This window comes from Rhipicephalus microplus, chromosome X (assembly GCF_043290135.1).
Source record: "Rhipicephalus microplus isolate Deutch F79 chromosome X, USDA_Rmic, whole genome shotgun sequence".
Lineage (NCBI taxonomy): Eukaryota > Metazoa > Arthropoda > Arachnida > Ixodida > Ixodidae > Rhipicephalus > Rhipicephalus microplus.
The window spans coordinates 219,179,722-219,203,975 of NC_134710.1; the positions used below are offsets into that span (position 1 = coordinate 219,179,722).

Genomic DNA, 24,254 nt, shown 5'->3' on the forward strand with positions numbered 1-24,254 from the left:
CTGGTCGCATGCGACGACGTAGCGGTGCACGGAGTGATAAAGCCTGGGCCAGTAAAATCAACGCTGAACGCAGTCGTAAGTCCGAGAGAGACCAAGGTGACCGGTGGTGGGGGCGTCATGGAGCTGGGCGATAACACTCGTACGTGGGTGGGAATGCTCCACAAGGAGCAGTTCGTGCCCATTTGTGTTGACATTATAGCGGTACAAAATGCCTTCTTTAAGCACAAACAGTCGAGTAGACAGATGGGGCATTGGAGAGTTCAGCTTCTCAATAGTATAACGCAAGTAACGCAAGATGGGATCTCGTCCCTGTTCATCACGGATTTTGCTCAAAGCAGAGAGAGTGAGCACATGGTGGCGCTTCATCTAAAGTCTCAGGGGGGTCCACTGGATGGCAGGACAAGCACTCAGTGTCATGGTGTAAACGGCCACATTTGTAAGACACTGAGTAGTAATATTCTTGGAGCTGTAGTGCCCAGCGACCAAGACGCCCAGTGGGATCCTTTAACGACGAGAGCCAGCAGAGGGTGTGGTGATCAGTTGTGACGGTGAAACGCGGGACCATGTAAGTAGGGCCGAAATTCACCAACCGCCCAAACTAGAGCAAGGCATTCCCGTTCGGTGATCTAGTAGTTCCGCTCGACCGCAAAGAGCAGACGGCTAGCATATGCGATAATGCGGGCGCAGCCGTTTTGATACTGGACCAAAACAGCACCAATTTCATGGCCGCTGGCATCAGTGCGGACTTCTGTCGGGGCAGACATGTCAAAATGGGCCAGAATAGGTGGTGGTGTGAGCAATACAATGAGGTTGGAGAAAGCCGAAGCCTGCGCAGCGCCCCAAGAGAATAAAACATCTTTCTTCAGCAAGTACGTAAGAGATCGGGCCACGTTCATAAAGTTGTTGACAAAACGTCGGAAGTAAGAACATAGACCTAAAAAGCTGCGGACTTCCTTAGTGCTGGTCGGGACGGGGAAGTTTTGCACACCTCGAAGTTTATCAGGATCTCAAGGCGTACGCCAGAGGAGTCGACAAAATGGCCCAACATTGTTGCTGGCGTCCGAAGTGGCACTTCGATGAGTTCAGTTGCAGTCCGGCGTTACGAAAAAGAGAAAGGATGGAGGAAAGGCGGTTGAGGTGTTTTAAAGGTTAGGGAAAATACAATGACGTCATCGAGGTAACATAGGCAAATCGACCACTTGAACCCGCGCAAGAGAGTGTCCATCATTCGTTCGAAGGTGGCTGGAGCATTGCATAACCCGAACAGCATGACCTTAAACTGGTAAAGACCATCAGGGCTCACAAAAGCAGTCTTCTCGCGGTCCATGTTGTTGGCAGCAATTTGCCAGTACCCTGAGCGAAGGTCGATGGAGGAAAAATACTTAGCGCCATGAAGGCAATCCAGGGCGTCGTCAATGCGTTGAGCGGGTAGACGTCTTTTTTAGTGATCCGGTTTAGATGTCGATAGTCGACACAGAATCGCCAACTGTAGTCCTTTTTCTTTACAAGAACAACAGGGGAAGCCCATGGGCTAGAAGATGACTCAACTATATCTTTGGCGAGCATCTTCTCGACTTCCTTTTAAATGATCTGACGCTCCGCAGGAGAACCACGGTACGGCCGTCGATGTACCGGAGATGCATGATGTACGTGGAGCAGGACACCAGTAGTGCTGACGGGTGTTCAAGATAGGTGGATGGATATCGGGTCGGTGCACAGAACAGATTGTCTGAAGGCCTGCGTTTGCCAATTCTTGGCGCACAACGCTCTGTATGAGGGATATGGTGGGCTGAGGATCATTCGGCGTCAGGACCTTCAAGGGTGCTGGTGACATTGCTTCGATTTCACGTCGAACGACCCTTGTAATATCAGCAGAGTATGGATTGGGCTGGGTCTCAAAACGGAGGTTTTCGCAAGTTGACGTTGCAGCGGTGTTAGGAAGACTGGTGAAGTGGTGGACAATGCGACGGCTTTTAGCCTCTTGAAAGCGTCGGCACTCCTTAACGACGTCTTGAACTGTCGAACAGCCTTTAAATACAAGGAGGCTAAAGGCATTATCAGCGATGCCCTTGAGTACGTGCGCAACCTTGTCGACTTCGGTCAAGGTGGTATCAGCCTTACGGCAGAGGGTCGAGAGATCTTGAATATAGGCCAGGTAAGACTCCGTGGATGTCCGGACACGGTTACCAAGTTATTTTTTAGCGGCTGCTTGCACCTGGCAGATTGGCCGAACAACTCGCGCAACTTCGTCTTACAGACGTCCCAGCTGGTGAGCTCTTCCTCTTCCGCATTGTTGTTGAACCACGCCTTGGCCGTACCTTTCAAGTAAAAGATAAGGTTTGCCAGCATCATGGTTGGGTCCCACCTGTGGTTTTCACTCACGAGCTCGTAGAGTTGAAGTCACTCATCAACGTCTTCGTCGTCAGTGCCCAAAAAGTTGCCAGAATCACGGGGTGGAGTGGTCACAATGACCACAGGTGAGGTGGGCGCCATTGATGCACGTGGCATGGCTGTTGGCACAGCATCTCTGTCAGTAGACATGTTAGAAGTGGCAACTTGGCGTCCGCTGCAAAGCTCCGTCCTGCTTTGCTACCCAGCACCCTCCACCAAAATGTTACGGGAGGGCATTCAGAGAAACGAGGTGACAGCTGAGATATATTTGCACGACGCCAAGCTTAAGCCGAGATGGCAAGCGAGAGCGCGCCCCACATCCCAGAATCACGTCATCTTTCTCACTGTCTGTCTTGCTTCTTCAGCATGATGTAGTTTTGTAATAATATATATATATATATATATATTGATCGCATAAAGGCTCTTCATAATAGTTAGGTCCTTCATATATCGTGTTTTATTTGCTTTGTCACCATGGTAACTTGCTTTGGGGTAACTGTGGCATAAAGCAGTTGGATGTGCTTGGACGTGAGCCACGTTCTTGCTGAGAGTCAGATAAGTACACGTGAAGGGACATACGAATGTTACACTCATTTGAGTGCAGCACTTCACGTGAAATCTTGTGCTATTGTTCATTCGTCACCGTGCAGCTATATCCGATGTTACTTGTCCTTCGGACAAAATTCGTTCGGTTATAGCGACTTCCCGTCACTTTAACGCCCGGTCACATGTTGCTGCATGCTGATGCTCTTTTTCTGCACCTTATTTTTCAGTACTGACCATGTGCGTGCTAGTCAAGGCAAAAGGTATTCACAACTGCTCGTAACGTCGCTAGGACGATATCGACTTGATAAGAAACTGAGGCACAGGCATTGTTGGGTCCAATCCGCCCCTTGCAGATCTGGCAGCGCATGCTCCCTTCTGTAGTGGAAAGCTCGCGAGGCGCTTCTTTGTACCGGATACTTCCATCCTGGAGATGGTGGTTTTCGTGGCCCTTATAAAATTCCTGCCAAAAAAGGGCAAGGTGCAGCACAGGAAAATGAAGGCGGCTTCCACCGTCATACTCCAGAGCCCCGGAACACCACCGGCACGCTGCACAGAACCGAAACGGAATCTAGCAATACAGATCTTTGCTCAAGGAGATGGTGCTTATAATCATGGCATTGGTAAATTTCTTTCCATTTTCGCAATTAAAATGACTTTTTGCTCTCTTCTCCTCTCTCTGGAGTATACCCCCCCCGCCCCCTCTTCCGCGCTGCCGCCGAAGGTGAAACCACCGGTGCGCCGCCGCGGGCAATTTTGGTATCGGCGCACAGGTCTATACCAGTCGTCAATGGTGCTTGCCCCAGCTATCACATTCTTAATGTCAACGTTCAAAACAATGCCCCCCTCCTTCCCATCGCGTTCCTAGCTTGATCCTTCCAGTCCCTTGGACCCGGGTGGCTCGTTCCTCTCTGTTTGAGTAACAATCGATGGGAGGCCTGGCATGCAGAGTGATGTTATCGCATCCGCCATCAGTGCAAAGGAGATAGGTCAACTCTTGTTATGTCTGCTTTAGCCGTGTTCATTACCCTCGCTCGCATGCTTTTACCTGCGTGTAAATACAATGCGTCGGGGGATGTTATTGATTGGCACATTACACAAAACATAACGGCCAGTGGCGTAGCCATGGGAGGGGGGAGGGCACGTTAAATATGTGCCCCTCCCACCTCCAAAATTTTTTCACCATGGCATCTAGGATGTAGGGAAAAATGACCTTTTGCCTGCCCCCCCCCCCCTTCAAATCAAGGTGATTCCACCCTCCCACCAAATTTTTTTAAAATTTCTGGCTAAACGCCTGGCAAGGGCGAAATCCAGTCGAGAATGTCCATATAATTGCTATCTCATTAAAAACAAAATGGATCTTGCCTTCGAGTTGTCTTAGGTGTATGCATAAGGTACCCTGTAAGATTTTTTTTTATGCACACCTTTCTAGAGTACACTGCAGGGGTTTTTAGGAGTATACACAGGACGCCTTAGCCACATAAAATGTTGGTGCAAAAGGAAAATGAAGTTTGTTAAGTTGTGTAGTTTCAGCACAGAGATCTTTGTCGGAGGAGGTTGGCTTTCTGAGACTAGCTGAATGACGTCAAATTACGCCCAGCAGTCTGATCATTCGTGATGAAAAATAATCTTTTTTTTTATTCTTGAAGTCATCTTAGGCCAATGCACATGGGACTGCGTGAATCTCTAGCGTTGTACGTCATAGCATTTGTCTACCATATCTGCTGATAATCACATATGTGTATTCTGTAGTGAAGAGGAATGCCCACTACTGCAGCGACATCAACACGTGGGCGCGAGGCACGAGCTAGGACTGCCTGATTGCTGCTGCGACGCTGCCCGTATACTCGGCCTGCTCTTGCTGCTTCAGTGCTTCAGTGCCGACGCCGCTACCGCTGTTTACCTTGCATTTACATTATATTTTGGTGGAGAGTGCTGCGGTCTTCCCCAGTCCTGGAACTGCGTAGCCGAACGCTGCCGTCCGTCATGCCTGACGACGCTGTCTTCACACCCCCACCGGCTTCGCCACGCAGAAGCTGTCCCGGTGCGCAGCTCTTGCGAGAACCCGACATCTTCAGCGGCACCGACGAGAAAGACGTTGAGGATTGGCTGGAATCGTATGAACGAGCCAGCGCTACTAACAAATGGGACGATCCCACAAAGCTTGGCACCGTGATGTTTTATTTAACGGATGTTGCCAAGCTGTGGTACAGAAACCATGAGGCGGATATCCCCACCTGGACTACCTTCAAAACCTGCATCGCAGATGTTTTTGGACGCCCTGGTGTGCGCAAACTTCGCGCAGAACAACGCCTACGAGGCCGGTCCCAACAAACTGGTGAGACATTCACCAGCTACATAGAGGACATCCTTGACCTCTGCCGGTGTGTCGACCGGTCGATGGCCGAAACTGACAAGGTGCGACATATCATGAAAGGCATTTCCGACGACGCCTTTCAAATGCTGCTCTCCAAGAACCCTGTCACTGTCTCTGAGGTCATTGAGTTGTGTCAGAGTTTCGACGAGCTGCGACGACAGCGTCTTCTCACTCGACGCCCTGACGTCCCGGATGACACCCTCTCCAGCCTGACCACCACATCTGACCTTCAGTCGCTGCTATCGCAGATTAAGGAGTTTGTTCGTGCTGAGGTCGCTCGTCAGCTATCGCTGCTATCAACAGCCGGCCAACCAGCGTCACCTCTGCCAGCAAACATTCGCCAGGTCATCCAGGAGCAAGTTTGCGCGACTCTGCCATCTGCCCGTGACACTTCACCCTTGCCGAGCCCTGTTGCCTGTGCCGAGGTAAATGCACCTCTAAGCTATGCTGAAGTAGCGGCTCGACCACCTCTTCAGACTTTTACGTCGCTTCCCTCAGCCGTGCCGCTCCGACCCACTCCTCGGTTCACTCAGTCAAGGTCCGTCCAGAGTAGTGGACAATGGCGTACACTCGACAATCGCCCAATATGCTTTGCCTGTGGGCTACCTGGCCACATAGCGCGATACTGCCGTCAGCGCGTTCCTGTCTACCGACAGAGCTACGACCAGACCTTCGAACCTGCCCTTTATGTGCCACCACGCCGTTCGTTCACAGGCTCTCAGCCACCCGACCAGATGTCATCGTACGCCGACCACCGCCCTCCTGTTAACCGCCGCTCGCCATCGCCGATGCGTCGTCTTCCTTCATCGCCGGAGCGGGAAAACTAATTGCCGCAGTTCCAGAGGCAGGAACTGCGTCGCCAGCGAAAATACCAAGGCCTCTCACTTCACCAACGAATGTTCTGGACGTACATGTGGACGGCGTCGCTGCACTCGCTCTTGTCCGATGCTGGGGCCGCAGTTTCATTGATAAGTGCTAGACTCTGCCGCTTGCTGAAAAAAGTTATGACGCCACTAGCTAGTATATCACTTCGTACAGCCAGTGCAGATCACATCACACCGGCCGCTGCTTGTACTGCTCGCATCGCGATTGATGGCCTCATTTATGTCGTTGAATTGCTAGTGTTGGATTCCTGCTCCCATGACCTCATTTTGGGCTGGGATTTTCTCTCCGCTAATAAGGCCGTCATCGATTGCTCGCGCGCTGAGGTGGCATTTGAAGTGTTTGACGACGCTCCATTATATGATGCTCATGAAACCGGGGACAAACTATTTGTTGCTGAAAACGTCATCATACCGCCGCACTCTTTTGCCCTTACCATGGTGTCTTGCAACTCTCTCGCCGAGTCTAGTGCCCTTTTCACGCCATCTGCTCTTTTCGTTCGTCGCAAGTGTTCGCCGCTACCTTATGCCCTTCTAGAACTTCATGACGGCGTCAGCAGACTACTCATCTCGAACCTGTTGTCATGTCCTGTAACACTACTCCGGGGTGAGTGCGTCGGGCGTGTTTACAGTCTCGACCCTTCTGCAATTATCGACATGCCGGCTGGTCCTTCCGCCGAACACGAAGTCGCCGGAGTGACCTGTGCCTCTTCGCCGCAGACTACTAGGCCGGACGTACTGAGCAGCTCCATCGCCGACACGTTAACCGTTTCGCAACGTGCTCAGCTTCTACGACTACTGAACAAGTTCCGTTATTCCTTCGACTGCCAGCATACTCCCCTCGGCCGCACGTCAGCCGTGTGTCACCGCATCAACACGGGTACCAATGCGCCATTGCGTCAAAGACCCTATCGCGTGTCCGCAGCCGAGCGCCAGGTTATCGATGACCAAGTAGCTGACATGCTCAAGCGTGGCGTCATCCAGCCTTCGAACAGCCCCTGGGCATCTCCAGTCGTTCTCGTTAAGAAGAAGGACGGGTCAATTCGCTTCTGTGTTGACTACCGTCGTCTTAACAAAATAACTCAAAAGGACATTTACCCGTTACCGAGAATCGACGATGCCCTTGACTGCCTCCAAGGTGCGGAGTTCTTCTCTTCTATTGACTTACGGAGTGGCTACTGGCAAGTCCCTCTGGCACCTGAAGATCAGCCTAAGACAGCCTTTGTCACACCTGATGGCCTTTACGAATTCTGTGTCATGCCTTTTGGTCTTTGCAACGCACCCGCAACATTCGAGCGGATGATGGACAATCTTTTGCGTGGCCTGAAGTGGAAAACATGCCTGTGCTACTTGGATGACGTGATTATATTTTCCCCGGATTTTCCAACGCATCTCCGCAGGCTAGATGAAGTGCTGCAACTGACGCCGGCCTTCAGCTAAACCTTAAGAAATGCCGCTTCGGCGCAAGTCAGCTCACCATCCTCGGTCATGTTGTATCTAAAGAGGGTATTCTTCCTGACAGAGCCAAGCTTCGGGCAGTTGCAGAGTTCCCTAAACCTGCGTCTCTGAAAGATCTGCGCAGCTTTCTTGGCCTCTGCTCCTATTTCCGCCGCTTTATTCGGAATTTTGCTATGATCACCGCCCCCTTGACTGAACTTCTACGCAGTGACTCGAAAAGTTACGCTTGGTCACCCGCCTGTGACGATGCTTTCGAAAAGTTGCGCCGTCTGTTAACCTCGCCACCAATCTTGCGTCATTTCGACCCGACTGCTCCGACGGAGGTACACACCGATGCCAGCGGTGTTGGACTCGGCGCCGTGCTCGCGCAGCGTAAATCGGGATTCCAGGAGTACGTAGTCGCATACGCAAGCCGTACCCTCACCAAAGCGGAGAACTATTCTGTGACAGAGAAGGAGTGTCTGGCAATTATATGGGCTCTAGGTAAATTTAGACCGTACCTATATGGTCGCCCTTTCGACGTAGTCACCGATCACCATGCGCTTTGTTGGTTATCCACGTTGAAGGACCCCTCCGGTCGTTTAGCTCGCTGGGCTTTGCGGTTGCAAGAGTTCGACATGCGTGTTGTCTACAGGTCTGGCCGACGTCACACTGATGCCGACGCTTTATCACGCTAGCCTATGTCCGCTGAAAGCTCTGCATGTTTATCTGCCGTGGACGAAATGGTTGCGTTCCCAGATAACTGTGACATGGCGTCTGAGCAACGCAAGGATGACTGGATCAGCTCTGTTCTGCGATTCCTTTCAGATCCGTCGACTTCTCCATCTTCTCGAACGTTGCGCCGTCAAGCGGCTCACTTTGAGGTCCGCGATGGCCTCCTTTATCGCAGGAATTACAAGTCTGAGGGCCGAAAGTGGCTACTTGTCATACCTCGCCATCTTCGTGCTGCAATATGTTCAGCTTTCCACGCTGACCCTCAGTGCGCACATGCGGGCATCTTCAAAACATACGCTCTGATTTCCTCCTGGTTTTATTGGCGAGGCATGTACACCTTTTTGCGCAAGTACATTCAGTCATGCCCGCAGTGCCAACGACGGAAAGTTCTGCCTCATCATACCTCTAGTCCGATCCAGCCAATTCCTTGCCCAGCCAGGCCTTTTGACCGCATTGGGATTGATCTGTACGGGCCTCTTCCATTCACGGCTTCCGGAAACCGTTGGATTGTTGTCGCTGTCGACTATCTGACGCGATACGCAGAAACAGCCGCTTTGCCTGCTGCCACAGCACGCGACGTATCTTCTTTTCTCTTGCGGCACTTCATTCTCCGTCACGGCGCACCGCGCGAACTTCTCAGCGACAGAGGACGTGTGTTCCTCTCTGACGTCGTCAACGCACTCCTTGCCGAATGCCGTATTATTCACCGGACTACCACCGCCTACCATCCGCAGACGAATGGATTGACGGAAAGATTCAACCGTACCCTAGGGGATATGATATCAAAGTATGTTGCCTCAGACCACTCCGACTGGGACCTCATTCTGCCTTTTGTGACATACACCTACAATACTGCTCCACAGGCGACTACGGGCTTTTCACCATTTTTCCTGTTATATGGCCGAGACCCTTCCACCACACTAGATACCATTCTGCCCTACCACCCCGATTCCTCCGAGTCTACGCCCATCTCTGAAGCTGCCCGCCGCGCCGAGGAATGTCGTAAGCTCGCCCAGTCGTTCACAACCATCGACCAATGGAGACAAAAATCTCGGCGTGACGATAACCACCCGTACCCCAACTTTGTTCCGGACACTCTTGTGTGGTTTTGGGTTCCCGCTGTGCCTACAGGGCTTTCCTCGAAGTTTTTTTCAAAATACCAGGGACCCTACCGCATTGTCTCGCAGGCTTCACCAGTTAACTACATCGTCGAACCCGCTACCCCATCCACACACCAGCGCTTTCGGGGACGTGAAATTGTTCACGTACAGCTGCTGAAACCTTATTACGACCCGCTCGTACTCTGTTCACCGTGAGTCGCCAGGATGGCTCCTTTTCCGACGGGGGACGAAGTGTAGTGGAGAGGAATGCCCACTACTGCAGCGACATCGACACGTGGGCGCGAGGCACGAGCTAGGACTGCCTGATTGCTGCTGCGACGCTGCCCGTATACTCGGCCTGCTCTTGCTGCTTCGGTGCCGACGCCGCTACCGCTGTTTACCTTGCATTTACATTATATTTCATATTGTTATTTCATGATGTATTATTTTATTCAACCAGTATTCTGTTTATTTGATTCAGAAATAATCACTGAACAAGTTTTTTCAAAATGCTCAAAAGCATGATGCCATTATTCTTGCATTATCAACTGAAATAGGGAGTACTTCTTAGATGATTGGCTCCATGAAATTCACAATGAATCTAAATATTTCTAGCTCTTCACAAGAGCCTCAGAATAAATATTCATGTCCTTGAATGTAAATGCAACTTGTTTCTCCTCCAGGATTGGAAGCTAGCTGCTCCAGATTGCTTTAAAATGAAAAGTTTTGCTGCTCCAAAGTGCTCCAAAGTAGAAAATTTTTCTGCTCTAAAGTTCTCCAAATGAAGAAGTTTGCAGCTCCAAAAATTGCTACATACCGGAAGACCTCGGTAGCGTCACTGTATTCTTCTCTTTCATACAGCATCGCTATCCCTCTATCAAAGGTTTGAAACTCCACTTTCGAGACCTTGTTCCCCAAGCAGTTCGGAATAATGCCGCGGGGCGGTGTTTAACTCATGCTGCGTAGTCTTGCAGGGTTTTGCTATGGTTTTGCAAATGTTGTGGCAGATCACAAAAATGTCCGGCTCCGGAAGTGGCGCGCACGCATTGGGAGATAGCAACCCTGCTTTTGCGGCTGATGTTATCTATGCATCGAATAGCAAAGAATTTGAGGACGACGACCTATTCTCGGACCCCACAGATAAGTCGACTTCATGATTCCTTGTGCAGATTGACTTCGATTATAGGTCGACCCCCGAACTTCGGAAGATAATTTTATAAAAAAAAAACATAGACTTATAAACCGGCAATGTAGGGTATATGTTTTACTTGCCTTTAGCGGGTGTAATTTTAGGCTTCTATAGAGGCACTTATCATAACCATCGTTCACATCTTTTGTCTCACGAAAAGGCGCTCTTTGGCCATCATATGGTCCTTGCGCCATAAGACACAATATATAATGTGTAGTGGTGAATTAGCTATGCAATTTCTCGGGGGACCATCTCTTGGTGGGTGCAAAGCGCGAGTGATGTGCACAAGCTTGGAACGCTGAGCCTGTTTAAGTATTTCTTTCTGTACCGGCTGTCTGCCTACTACCAGGCATCGTTAATAAAACCCCTTGCAAAAGGGTGGAGGTGCTGGGTAGTTGAATCTGGAACTTCAATATCGGAAGCTGCCCGCTACGTCAACCATGCTTTATCAGACCACTGAGCAAGGCACTGTCCAGCAAAGCACGGCCAAATCTCTACTGGTCATCGAGCCTTCCACCCTGCGTCAACATGGTCCCCCATTCTTCAGCAGTACCGAAGACCAATATGTGGAAGACTGGCTGCAGCTGTTTGAAAAGGTGCGCGCCGCCAACTAGTGTGATGACCCCTCGATGTTGGAGTATGTCTCATTTCACCTCAAAGACGTCGCCAGCCTGTGGTTTACAAACCACTGGGCTGAAATTGCCAATTGGACCACTTTCAAGACCACCCTTGCAGCTGTATTTGATTGCCTCACAGTGCATAAGCTTCGTGCCGAACAGCGCCTCTGCGGACAAAGGCGAAGGCAGGGCAAAAGCTTCACAAGCTATATTGAAGATGTCATTGATTTACGATGGTGCTTGAACCCCGATATTACCGAACAAGACAAGATCAGGCATATCTTGAAAGGCATAGATGATGATGCCTTTCAAATGTTGCTGGCGAAGAACTCAAGTATAGTGTCCGAAACTTGTGATCTTATGCCAAAGCTTGGAAGAACTTCACAAGTAACGTGCATCAGTTTGGAGGATGACGACAGCAGACGACTCTCTTGCTGCCCTAACCGTCAGTGGTGACAACATCCTGGCAGATAAGAGAATATGTACGAGAAGAGGTCTCTTGACAGCTCTCATATCTCTCATATCTGCCGACCACCGAAGTACCGTATTTGCTCGAAAATAGGTCGGGCACCCCGGCTGCGGCGGCTGCATTTCCGATGGAGGCGGAAATGTTGTAGGCCCGTGTGCTCAGATTTGGGTGCACGTTAAAGAACCCCAGGTGGTCTAAATTTCCGGAGCCCTCCACTACGGCGTCTCTCATAATCATATAGTGGCTTTGGGACGTTAAACCCCACATATCAATCAATCAATAGGTCGGGCACGAATATAGGTCGACCCCTACTCAGTGTTCACAAAGAAAAAAAAATATTCGAACATTGTTCGACCAATGTCTTTTTTTTTTTTCATTTAGAAACAAAATAATTGAAACGTAGCACACCTTTATTTACATAACTTGGCGCCCTAATTCCTGCCGAAGCCGTCATCTTGTCTGGTGTGCAAGATGATGGCGTCATCGGATTTTTCGCAACCATTTGCGACTTCCCAAACGACGACGTCCTTGCCGCCACCGCTGCTGATTGCTGGGCCGCGAAAGGCACGGCGCCGACATTTGCACGCAAACAGACTGTCCCGCTGCTTTTGCCAACCTCTAATGAACGACTCATTTGCAGAGAACTCACGCAGAGTCCTCGGTAAAAAGTATCGCTTGGCACTTGAGGTCACCTGTGTAGCTCGGCCGGCGTGACATCGTCGCGACTGCAGCAAGACATCGTCACAACCAAATGCTAGTGGTGGGGGTTAGAATAAGAAGAAGACGGCTAATTTCTGCAGGCCGGCAGGGAGCACGGCGCAGCGCCTAAAGCAAATGCAAACACTCACCTCGTCTCGCTGATCGTACAAATGAACAAAGTGCGAGGCGGCGAGGCCTCAGGCCAGTGCCAGTGCGGCTGCGCGCCAGGAGGCAGTACCAGAAGCACAGCTACCGGGCTAGGGACTTCACGACCAATATCTAGGAAAATGATGGGTTTCATCGCAAACACGGCAGAGAGGCTGCATTTCGCTATTGCATAAATAACTTTTTTTCTCAACCACTTAGATAGCCGCAAAGGAGGATGGGGGTCTTTATTTCAGATTTTATGATATATAACATGCATATGCAGCAGGAACTGCTTAAAGAACAGCGGACGCGGCAGTTGAATGCCATAAGCTCGTCACTTTTGGTTAGTGTGATCGTGAATATAGGTCGAGATTCTTTGGTCACGGATATAGGTCGATAGCTAGTTATGAACAACATTTTTGGGGAAAAAAAAGGTCGACCTATATTCAAATAAATATGGTACCAAAGAGCTGCCTAACGCCGACCATCAGACAGGTCATTCAAGAGCAAGTCTCCGAAGCGTTGCTATTGTCGACGTCCGCCTATCCGCGAACACCCGAACCTCCACTTCTCGACGTTCTACTTCCCGCTGACCTTCCCCTTCAACATGTCGTCGTTGTGTATCACCTATGCATTTGCGACCCACCTCGATTGAGACGAAAAACTAACTGCCGCAGCTCTGGAGGCATCAGCTACGTCGTCTATTCGTTTAAGTTCACGCCTGCCCCTATCAATCTTATTGATGTAATCGTCGATGATGTACAAACACTTGTGCTTATGGGTACTGGTGCCGCGATATCTGTGATCAGCCAAAGGCTCTGCCGCTCTCTTCATAAAGTGACATTGCTTTCTTCTGTGGTTTTCCTTAGCACTGCAAGTGCCCAAAAAACTGGGCGTGTTGCGCCATGTACAGCAAAGGTGGTCATTTGAAACATGTTGTACATCATTGAATTTCTCGTGTTGGCTTTATGTTCCCATGATGTCAACCTAGGATGGGATTTCTTATCACGTCATCATGCCGTCCTGTCGTCGACTGCACTCGGGCTGAAGTGAAGCTGTCACAGCTTCGTGGTGCGCCTTCGGTTGGTGAGGCGGCCTCTAGTGGGGCCAACCTTGTCATCGCGATGGACGGTGACCTCCCTCCTTTCAGCGCCGCGTTTGTTTCTGCCTACTGTGCTTCACTTTCTGACGCTACCGTCCTGTTCACGCCATCTGACATCTTCGGTAACCGCCACCACACATCGCTGCCATTCACCGTTCTAGCGCTTTGTGAAGACACTACTGGAATATTTATTTCCAATCCCTACTCGTGTCTCCTCAGTTTGCGCTGCAACGAGACGCTCAGTCACATTCAGCCTATCGATGAAAGTGTTATCGTGCCTGCTGATTTCTTCTACACTAAGCTGAATATGGAGCTGAACGCGTTGGTTCCTCACCTTGCCTCGGACAGTGTGTCTTTTGATGCATTTCACGATTCTATCGAAAGCCATCTTGCCCCGGCTCAATGCGAGCAGCTTCTTACCCTGTTGCATGAATTCAGGCGTTCGACTTCCCCCAAGTGGCGCTACATCGAACGAATACCGTTGTTTACACAATTGACATGGGAAAGCGTAATCTTTTGCGCCAGCACCCCTATCGTGTGTCGGCAGCAGTGCGTTGCGTAATTGCAGCACAAGTAGATGACATGCTACAGCGTGGAAACATCAAGCCTTCTTGCAGCCTTGGTCTTCCCCGGTTGTACTCGTCAAAACAAAAGATGGTTCTATCTGGTTCTGCGTAGACTACAGGCGCCTAAACTTCCTTACGAGGAAAAATGTTTACCCTTTTCCCCGCTTCCACACCCTCAACTGTCTCCACACCCTCAATTGTCTCCAAGGCGCGGAATTCTTTTCCTCGCTTGACCTGCATGCCGGTTATTGGCAGGTTCCAATGGCTGAGCCTGATCGTCTGAAAACAGCGTTCGTCACACCGGATGGCCTTTAGGAATTTACTGTAATGCCATTCGGACTATGCATTACACGCGCCACATTCGAGCAAATGAAGGACAGCATTTTATGCAGTCTCAAATGGAACATATGCTTGTGCAATCTTGACAAGTTAGTGGTCTCTTCACCCGATTTCACTTCACATCTTGCTCATCTGCTGAAGATTCTACCCTACAAACTCCAAGCTTCAGCTTAACCTGAACAAATGTCACTTCGGGGCTCGACAACTCATCATTCTTGGTCATGTCGTCTCCAAAGACTACGTCCTCCCCAACCCTGACAAACTTCGTGCTGTTGCGTAGTTACCAAAGCCGACTACAGTTAAAAAACTACAGAGCTTTGTGCGCCTGTACTAGTATCTTCGTCGGTTTGTCCGGAACTTTGCTTCCATCATTACCCCATTCACCAAGCTTCTTGCTGATGCTGCGGATCTTTCGAATTGGACACCAGCCTGTGACGTATCCTTCACAACACTGGGCCAACTCCTTACTTCACTGCCCGTTCTGCGCCATTACGACCCTTCTGCGCTGACCGAAGTACACACGGATGCAGGTGGCGTCGGCCTTAGTGCAGTACTCGCGCAAGGCAAACCAAGTTTGCGGAGTATGTGGTCGCCTATGCCAGTTGTGCCTTCACTAAGGCAGAAGCCAACTATTCTGTTACCGAAAAATAGTGCCTTGCAATTGTGTGGGCGTTAAACAAGTTTCGCCCCTATTTGTACAAGCACTTTTCATGTGGTGACTGACCATCACCCACTCTGTTGGTTGGCGTCACTAAAAGATCCTTCTTTTCACCTTGGGCATTGGGCACTACACGTCCCAGAATTTGACATTCGCGTCGTCTACTGATCGAGGCGAAAGCACTCTGTCACATGTGTGCTCTCACGATCACCCATTCACGATCACTCTGAAATCTCAGCCCTTGACTTTCCCCTCTCTGTCATTAGCGTCACAGACATGCCATCTGAACAGCGAAAGGACCCTTGGATTGTCTTGCTTTTGAATATGCTCTTTGACTCATAAACTTCCGGATACCCACGTGTTCTTCGCCGCCAAGCAACGCATTTGGCCATACGAGATGGCCTGCTACACCGTCCCTACTATCAAGTGGCGGGTCATAAATGGCTGCTGGTCATACCCAGCCATATGTGGTCCGATGTCTTTGAATATTTTCATGCTGAACCGCAACATGCACACGCCGGTGCGCTAAAGCCACGAGTGGATCCGCCAACGTTACTACTGACGGCGCATGTACACATTTGTATGTAAACACATTCGCTCATGTTCCTTGTGTCAGCAGTGCAAGACATTTCCTCATTCACCCGGTCAACTGCAACCTTTATCATGTCCTGCACGCCCATTTGGCCGTGTTGGGATTGACATGTACGGTTCGCTCCTGTGCTCTGTTGCTGGTAATCGATGGATGATTGTGGCTGCCGACCATCTGACAAGATACGCTGAAACGGCAGCGCTACCTTTGGCTGGTGCTCATGCCGTTGCCAATTTCATTTTACATCAGTTTGTTCTCTGTCATGGTACGATACGGGAGCTATAGAGTGACAGAAGTCGCGTTTTTTTTTGTCCGTTGTTTTGCAACAGCTCCTACATTCGTGCCATTTGGTACACCGCACATCAACAGCCTACCACCCTCAGACGATTGGCCTAACGAAATGTTTCAATATAATACTGGGAGACATGCTCGCTATGTATATTGATTCCGGCCACTTCAATTGGGATGTTCTTTTTTTCGTGACGAGCGTATACGATACGACAATGAGATCAACGACAGGCTTTTCCCCATTTTTTCTTTTATATGGTAGTGACCCATGCAGCACACTCGACACAATTCTGCCATACAATTTTGATGCCTTCGAGTTCAGCCCAGTTTCTCAAATGGCCGATGCACACTTTAGCCGTCGGTTCTCTCGTATGGCTCCGGCTGCCTTTCCACTCTCCTGGACCGATTCCCAAGTTTGCACTGAAGTATACTGGCCCTTACCGCTTCATTCAGTGTCCCTCTTTTGTCATCTATGTGATTGAGCCACTCAAGACGTCCACGGACAAGCGCCGTCTTGGTCGTGAGATGTTCCACGTCAGTCGCTTCAAGCCCTGCTACGACACTCCTGTTGTATCGCCACTTTGAGTCACCAGGATGGCTCGCCTTCATAGCCAAGGTATTGCAGTGGTGAATTAGCTATGCAATCTCGAGTGGGACCATCTCTTGGTGCGAAGTGCGATTTGTGTGCAAGAGCTGGGGACGCTGAGCCTGTTTGAGTATTTTCATCTGTACTGGCTGTCTGCCTACTACCAGGCATTGATAATAAACCCCCTTGCAAATTATATAGTAAAGTGACTACTGAACTCTGCCTAAGTCGTGAACAAAGGTTTAAATGTGACAAGAGGTTAAATGTGAATATCACATACAGGTTTAAATTTGAATACCATATACACTAAAAGGATAGTACTAATTTGAGTTTATTGGACTGGAAACAAACTTTTTGATGCAAAACTACTAGCCAGCCTAGTTAGAATGAATTCATCTTTTAGCTGTTTTGCATGAGACAAACAAGGACGAAGCTTCATCCTTATTTGTTTTGCACAAAGTGGCTAAAAGCTTTTTTACATTCTAAGTAGTTGGATGGAAGAAAAAAGCATTGAAGTGCTTGATTCATTAATGTGCTTTTTTTGTTAATGAGAAATTGTGTTATGTGTTTTTTGTGAATATAAGAATGCTGTGGAAAATGCACAAAGCTGCTTTAACTATGTGAAGAGTAGTTGTGTGATAAAAGAAACCCATAATAGGCCTCTGAACAAGAAGCATGTAGTGCCAGTTTCTTTGTCATATGTGATTGATGATACACAGGATCTGTGTCATGGCTTATGTGCTGAATACCAAATTAACCTTTATTCATGGGTCAACTAAATATTGGCTCATAGCTAGTGAGCACTACTCCTCCTTGCTCTGTTCATATGATGCAGGGTTGGAAGTGCTGCGCCAATCTCAACTGCTGCACCAAGCCGCACCTGAATGGCAATTTGCACATGCAACACCAAATTTAGTCTATAGAGTTTCATCATCGACCGAGCAACAAGCGTAGGCTACACAAAGAATGCGACCATGTCCATATAAAATTGTGTTCATATCGAACGTCGTATTTCGTATTATGCATGAATCTTGTATCTGCTAAGCTATAGTGAGGAATTTTGTGCCAAATGTTCATGCAGTGGCTGACGACAATGAAGAATTGTGCCTGAAGTGGGTATGTGCCACAGTTAATAGGTGAACAAAAACAAGCTTTTGTAATGGGTTGGGGCATTGGAGGACCCACTCGTTCCGCTATTCGCATTTTGCGATAACTGCTTGTTCTTTCACCGTTTGCAAACGCTTTATAAGTCGTAATAGCATGATTGCTTTCCCAACATCAAGCCTACCTTGGGCAAGTTTGCCAACAAGTCCCAAGCACTGGCGTGGCTCAGTAGTAGAATACTGGGCTGGCCCCCAGTGGGCCAGGGTTCGAGCCCCATTGTGTCATTGATGCTAGGTTTTTTTTTTTCTAATTTTGCGCGAAATGGTTCGGGCACAACGGCGGCGGCGGACAACTGCGTGTGACCTGAGTTGTGATCTCTTAATAGCTTTAGTTGTAAAAACTCGGCACACATTTGCTGAACGAGCACCGAGCGCGTGCTGTGCTCGGCAACGGTGCGGCGAGTTTCTTGCCATGTAAACTGGAAAAAAAAAAAAAAATTATTTCCACCTCTGATGATGACCCGTCGCGGTGGTCTAGTGGCTAAGGTACTCGGCTGCTGAACCGCAAGTCACGGGATGGAATCCCGGTTGCGGCGGCTGCATTTCCGATTGAGGCGGAAATGTTGTAGGCCCGTGTGCTCAGATTTGGGTGCACGTTAAAGAACCCCAGGTGGTCGAAATTTCCGGAGCCCTCCACTACGGCGTCTCTCATAATCATATGGTGGTTTTGGGACGTTAAACCCCACATATCAATCAAATCTATCTATCACCTCTGATGATGCCATTGTGGCTCATGATAAAATATTATAGACACGATGATAAATAAGGTGGTGGTGGCTCTCTGCAATGCTTTCTGTCTTTTCCATGCATAAATAAGGTGGTGGGGGCTCTCTGCAATGCTTTCTGTCTTTTCCATGCAGGTGTCATCTTCAGTTGTTCCGGACACAGAAAAAAGGCTGGGGTGTTCGTACCTTGCAGGATATTCCCCAGGGTGCGTTCGTCTGCGAGTAAGTCTTCGTCTCATGATGCTATGATTGTTTTGTAACTCTTTGCTAGTTCATCTTTACTGGGTACTTTAAAGGGTCTTGTAACTTTTTTTGAAGTGAACATAGAATGATTTCATTAAAAGAGCTTACTGTCTCAAGAACCAACTGCCACAAAAGTTTTCAGAATCCATCACTTGTTTGCACACTTCAAGTGTTTTTACTCTATTTTTGTCCTAGTGAGTGTGCTGAAAGCTACACAGGGAGTTGGGGGGGGGGGGGAGAACAAAAGGGCAAGATGATGTGTTCCTTCATTAGAGTGCACCATGGCTTTCAGCACTTCGTGATTGCAAGCGTGCATGGGGCATCTCTTGCCATCTCACGGTGGACAGAGTAACTCTAGAGCTGACAATGCTCGAATCAGCCAGTGGGCGTGGACGTTAAGGTTATGGTGTGGTAGTTTGGCTTTATGGTGTCATTTTTCGAGAGGTGAGAAACAATTTTTAGGTGACTTTGAAAATTAAACGCAAATTCCAGGCTGTGTGCTGAGCTCTAATGTTTAGCACATGTGTTCTCGAGAGCCTCGACTACAGATCTGCGGCGTTGTCTGACCATGCTGAAGAAATATTGCAGGGACCCTTTAAGGCTTCATGGATGTCATCTCGCCGAATTGAGATTATCCTAAATATAATCTTGTACAGGAGTGGAAGTGCGCCAATTGCGTCATGCATCACCAATCTGACCTGCTGCGCCAGGCTGCGCATAATTGGCAATGTCCGTGATAATTGTTGACCAGGAATGTAAACCGCCCAATGCAGCCGATTATTATCATCGACCGAGCATCATTGAGCATTAGCTCAGTCCTTGGCCATATTCACATCCACTAGATCTAAATGTGGTCAAGGATGCTGATGCTGATGTGATCAAGGATCTAAATGTGGTCAAGGATCCACTGGAGTTCGATCACGTTGTTAAGCGGTTCGTTTATGGGGCTCGCATTGCTGTTATCACCGTAGTTTCCCCGCAAAAGTGGTGGCACCAACATGAGTACCTGCTCATTGTTTAGTAATACAGTGAAACCTCGATTATTTGCACAAGCCGGGAACTCTCGCCATCATGCACTAAATGAGAGTGCGCATTTACAAGTGCAAGTGTGCATCTTCTGGCGTGCCCATCAAGACCTATAAACGAATACAGTATACAGCAAATGTCGCCCAAAGTACCTGTCAAACCTCGTTATAACAAAGTTGAAGGGGAAGTCGTAATTACTTCATTTTAATCATTAGTTTATTATAGCCAATATCCATTTCTACCGACAATTAGCCAGCAAAAGAGAATGTACTCACCAACGAATATCACAGCATTCTGCCGCGCAAAGAAATACGGCGATCGGAAGGCAAAAAAGAAGCAAATGAACAAAGAACAATGCACTTTATTTCTGCCAAATTCAGCACACCAGCTAGCAGATCACTTCGAAGAAAAATAGTCCTTAATAGGCTTTTGCCGTCTTTTCCTCACGCGTATGACTGCTTTTTCAGCTGCAGCAGCTATTTCGAGTCCGTCCTGGCCGTCATCGTAAGCACCAAAAAAGCAGCACAGTAGGTCTGTCGCATTCACCGCTTGCGCGGGTGTCGGTATGTCGGTTTCGCCAACATTATTAAGCTCCGGGGTGTTGACACATTTGTCACTGTTTTCATGCATGCCCGTCACCCCGCCCACGATTTCCGCATTTAACGACTCTTCGGTTGTCACTGCGTCAGCATCGGTACTGACATACATACAGAAAGTGTCGCAGTCAGGCACAACGCCGGCGTCAAGGAGAGCGTCCCACGACGTCTGGGCCTGGTCGGCCGCGGCACCCACTGGCGACATCGCCGAAATCTTCGGCCACAATTTTTTTTCTTGACGCCAGACTCAACGACTTTCAACATTGCGAACTTCTGCTTGACTGTTATATTTTTGCGCTTACAATTGCCACTGCTGTTGTCCATCTTGTGTCTAGTCGCAGAAACTGATAGAGGTCGTGTTGCTCTTCCCCAGCCAACGACAAGGAAGAAGCCACAATCGCAGCCACCCCGGCGGCGCGCGAGGCTCTGGGGCAGAGCTGAAGGAGAGGAGGAGGTCAGATGTGCGGGCGGGTCAACGAGTTCTACTGGAGAGGGGAGGTCAGCTGATGTGCACGAGCGAGTTTTTGAGGAAAGGGGAGGCTGGAATACTCGCTCGCACACGCATGTTGGCGGGCGGCTTCCGGGGAGCGCAAGGCGCGTGTTTTGAGTTATCGTAGCCATGATGAGACGTAAACCGTTGCGCGCTGTAAGACATTAAATTGACGTATATCAAGATGATCAGTAAATGCTCATTGCGGACAAAGAACTGTTCGTTATATTCATTGTGAAAAAATTTTTGCTTCGTCAAAACGAGCTTTTAAATACATGGTGTCTGTCGGAATTTCAAGGGGAATTACAATTGCTTCATTATATTGTCACGTGCTTGCTCAAGAAAGACGATGGCAGTTGTGCATGTGGCACGAAGGACTACGAAATGGACAAAAAAGAATAACTCTCTTGCGCGTCCTATTAAAAGAACCTACCTGCTTCTGGTGTCTCAGTTTCTGCGGCAAGACCTCTGTTTTGACGTCGTGACACTGGTGGAAGTGCTGGAGCCTACAACCTGATGCAGGACAGTCTTGCTCGGACCCGTTCACCTAGTCCAGAGACTCAGCCCCTCGTCACGACTCCAGTGCACCGATTCAGTCGGCGCCTACTAGGCCTAGGTCTAGAGTCCGCACCTGTTCCGCCTCTTTCCAGCATGGCAGCTCCTACGACATCCACGGTTATCCCGCCATCACAGGCCACTCTTCCCTCACAGGTAACTCTTGAACATCCTCGCGTTCCTGAAGTTTTCCGTGGAGAAGAGTACGAGGATGTCGAGGACTGGCTCGAACAGTTCGAACGGGTCGCTGTATCCAACCACTGGAGCGAACAGCACAAACTTAGCCGTGCATATTGCGCACTGGAAGATAGCGCTCGCACGTGGTATGAGAACCGCGAGGCTACATTCCAATCTTGGGAAGACTTCCGTCGAAAGCTCCTCGCTACATTTTTCAACTCGGACCGACGGGATCGCGCACAGCAAGTGATTAAGGCACGTGTGCAAAAACCCAATGAAACAGCCGCCATGTACGCGAAGGGTATGATCCGTCTGTTTCGACGAGCTGACCCTGACATGCCCGAGGCGAAGAAGGTGCGTCATTTAATGCAGGGTGTTAAGGAACAAGTGTTTGCGGGCCTCGTACGAAATCCACCTACAACAGTAGAAGAATTCATAAGAGAGGCGACATTCATCGAGCGCGCACTGCAACAACGACGCCGACACTTTGACCGTCTGCAGAGCCACATGGCTGCAAGTGCTGCAGCTCAGAACACTGCCGTATGTGAAAGTTCACTGCGACAAATAATTAGGGAAATACTGCGTGAGGAACTTCGGGCCCTCTGCATTCCCCCTGCCCAACCGCCAGTCGCATCTGTTGCCGAAATTGTCCGCCAGGAGTTGAGGCAAGCCATTACACCACCCGCGCCGAGTCTTGAAGCACATCCAGCGAGCTACGCTGATGTGGTCCGTCGCCCTCCACCGACATTTGTGGCAGCGCCCTTCCAGCCACGACCCACTGCCGTACCTTGGTGGCAACGGGATTCTACGAGACGACCACCAGTTTGCCGAACTGACTTGTGGCGCATGGCCGACCATCGACCTATTTGCTACCGCTGCGGAGAACCCGGTCACATTGCCCGCTATTGCCGTCACGGCGATTCTGGGTTCCGGAACTTTTCTCGTGCTGTTTCTTTCCGCTCCGAAGACCGTCGTGCCCACGATGCCGATCAACTATCGCCTGCCCAAGCAACCCCACCGCGTCGCTGGCGATCTCCATCACCTGCGCGTCACCGTGACTTCCCTCAAAGCTACGCGGACGTCACCAGAGGCCGTTCGCCTAGCCTGCGCCGGGGAAACTAACTGATGCGACCTCGGGGGGCAAGGTTGCCAATCGTCGACACACTGAAAAGTTCCCCCAATTATCGCAAGAAGGTATGGCGACAACGAAGATGAATACGACGACGAATAATAATACTGATGAAGTTGTACGTGCCGATCTGAGTGTTCTCATTGACGGACATCACGTTACAGCACTGGTCGACACTGGCGCCGACTTCTTAATCATGCGACGAGAGCTCGCCGACCGCCTTAGAAAGGTCAAGACACCGTGGACAGAGCCGCACATAAGGAGTGCTGGTGGTCAGCTGACTACACCTACGGGTAAATGCACCACTAGACTTCGCATCGGGGATTCTAGCTTCGTGGCCACTTTCGTCCTGTTGCCAGACTTCTGTAAAGAGTTAATTTTGGTCATGGATTTTCTTCAAGATCATGGCGCTGTTATCAACATCCCTCAACGTATGGTGACGTTATGCGCACATCCTTATGCCGACAACAGCAGTGAAGAAACACGCGGTCGTTTGCAAATAGCCGACGATGTGACACTCCCACCGAGATCCTGCTGCCTTGTGTCGGTGTCCAGTGGGTGTCCTTGCTATAAAGTTGTGATAGCGGAGCACATAGTCACTCTTTTGTTCACGTAAGGCATTTCCATCGCGAGGGGCGTCCTGGCGCTTACTGGTGGACAGGCAGAAGTGCTCCTCACAAACTTCAGCAACGAGCGCCGTCAAATCCAAAAGGGTACCGCAATCGCCTACTACGACGATGTAGACCAAGCCGGGGATTGTTTTACCTTGCAACCAGATGACGCGGCTGTCCCTGCTTCGACAACTTTGTCGGTAGACATCTGTTCTACGCTACCGCCCTCTGATAGGAAGCGCCTGCTTGAACTTATACACCAATTCGAAGACTGCTTTTCGCGTACGTGAAAGGTCCAGCAAACACCATTGACCAAGCACCGCATCATTACTGAAGACAACACGCGACCAATTCGGCAAAACCCCTACCGTGTGTCTCCGAAAGAGCGCGAGGAGATTCAGAAGCAAGTACACAAGATGCTCGCGGATGATGTCATACAACCTTCAAAAAGTCCTTGGGCGTCCCCCGTGGTTTTGGTCAAGAAAAAAGACGGCAGCTTGCGCTTCTGTATTGATTATCGCAAGTTGAACCAAGTCATGAAGAAAGACGTCTATCCACTGCCCCGCATAGACGATTCACTCGATGGGCTGCGTCATGCGCGCTATTTCTCTTCAATGGACCTCCGAAGCGGCTACTGGCAGATAGAAGTCGACGAGAGAGATCGTGAAAAAATGGCCTTCGGGACGCCCGACGGCCTATACGAATTTAAGGTGCTTCCTTTTGGGTTGTGCTCGGCGCCAGCCACTTTTCAGCGCCTCATGGACACCGTACTAAAAGGTCTGAAGTGGCAAACATGCTTGGTCTATCTGGACGATGTTATTGTATT

The 24,254-nt window shown here is 49.6% G+C and overlaps 1 protein-coding gene across 1 annotated transcript in view; it reads left to right on the forward strand.

Moving 5' to 3' along the window:
• Positions 1 to 24,254, forward strand: part of LOC142775985 (histone-lysine N-methyltransferase EHMT1-like) — a 273,651-nt gene that overhangs the window by 213,412 nt on the left and 35,985 nt on the right. Inside the window, exon 22 of the mRNA XM_075878664.1 lies at positions 18,737 to 18,823. Within this exon, the coding sequence (XP_075734779.1) occupies positions 18,737 to 18,823 (87 nt within the window). The remainder of the gene's footprint in view (positions 1 to 18,736; positions 18,824 to 24,254) is intronic.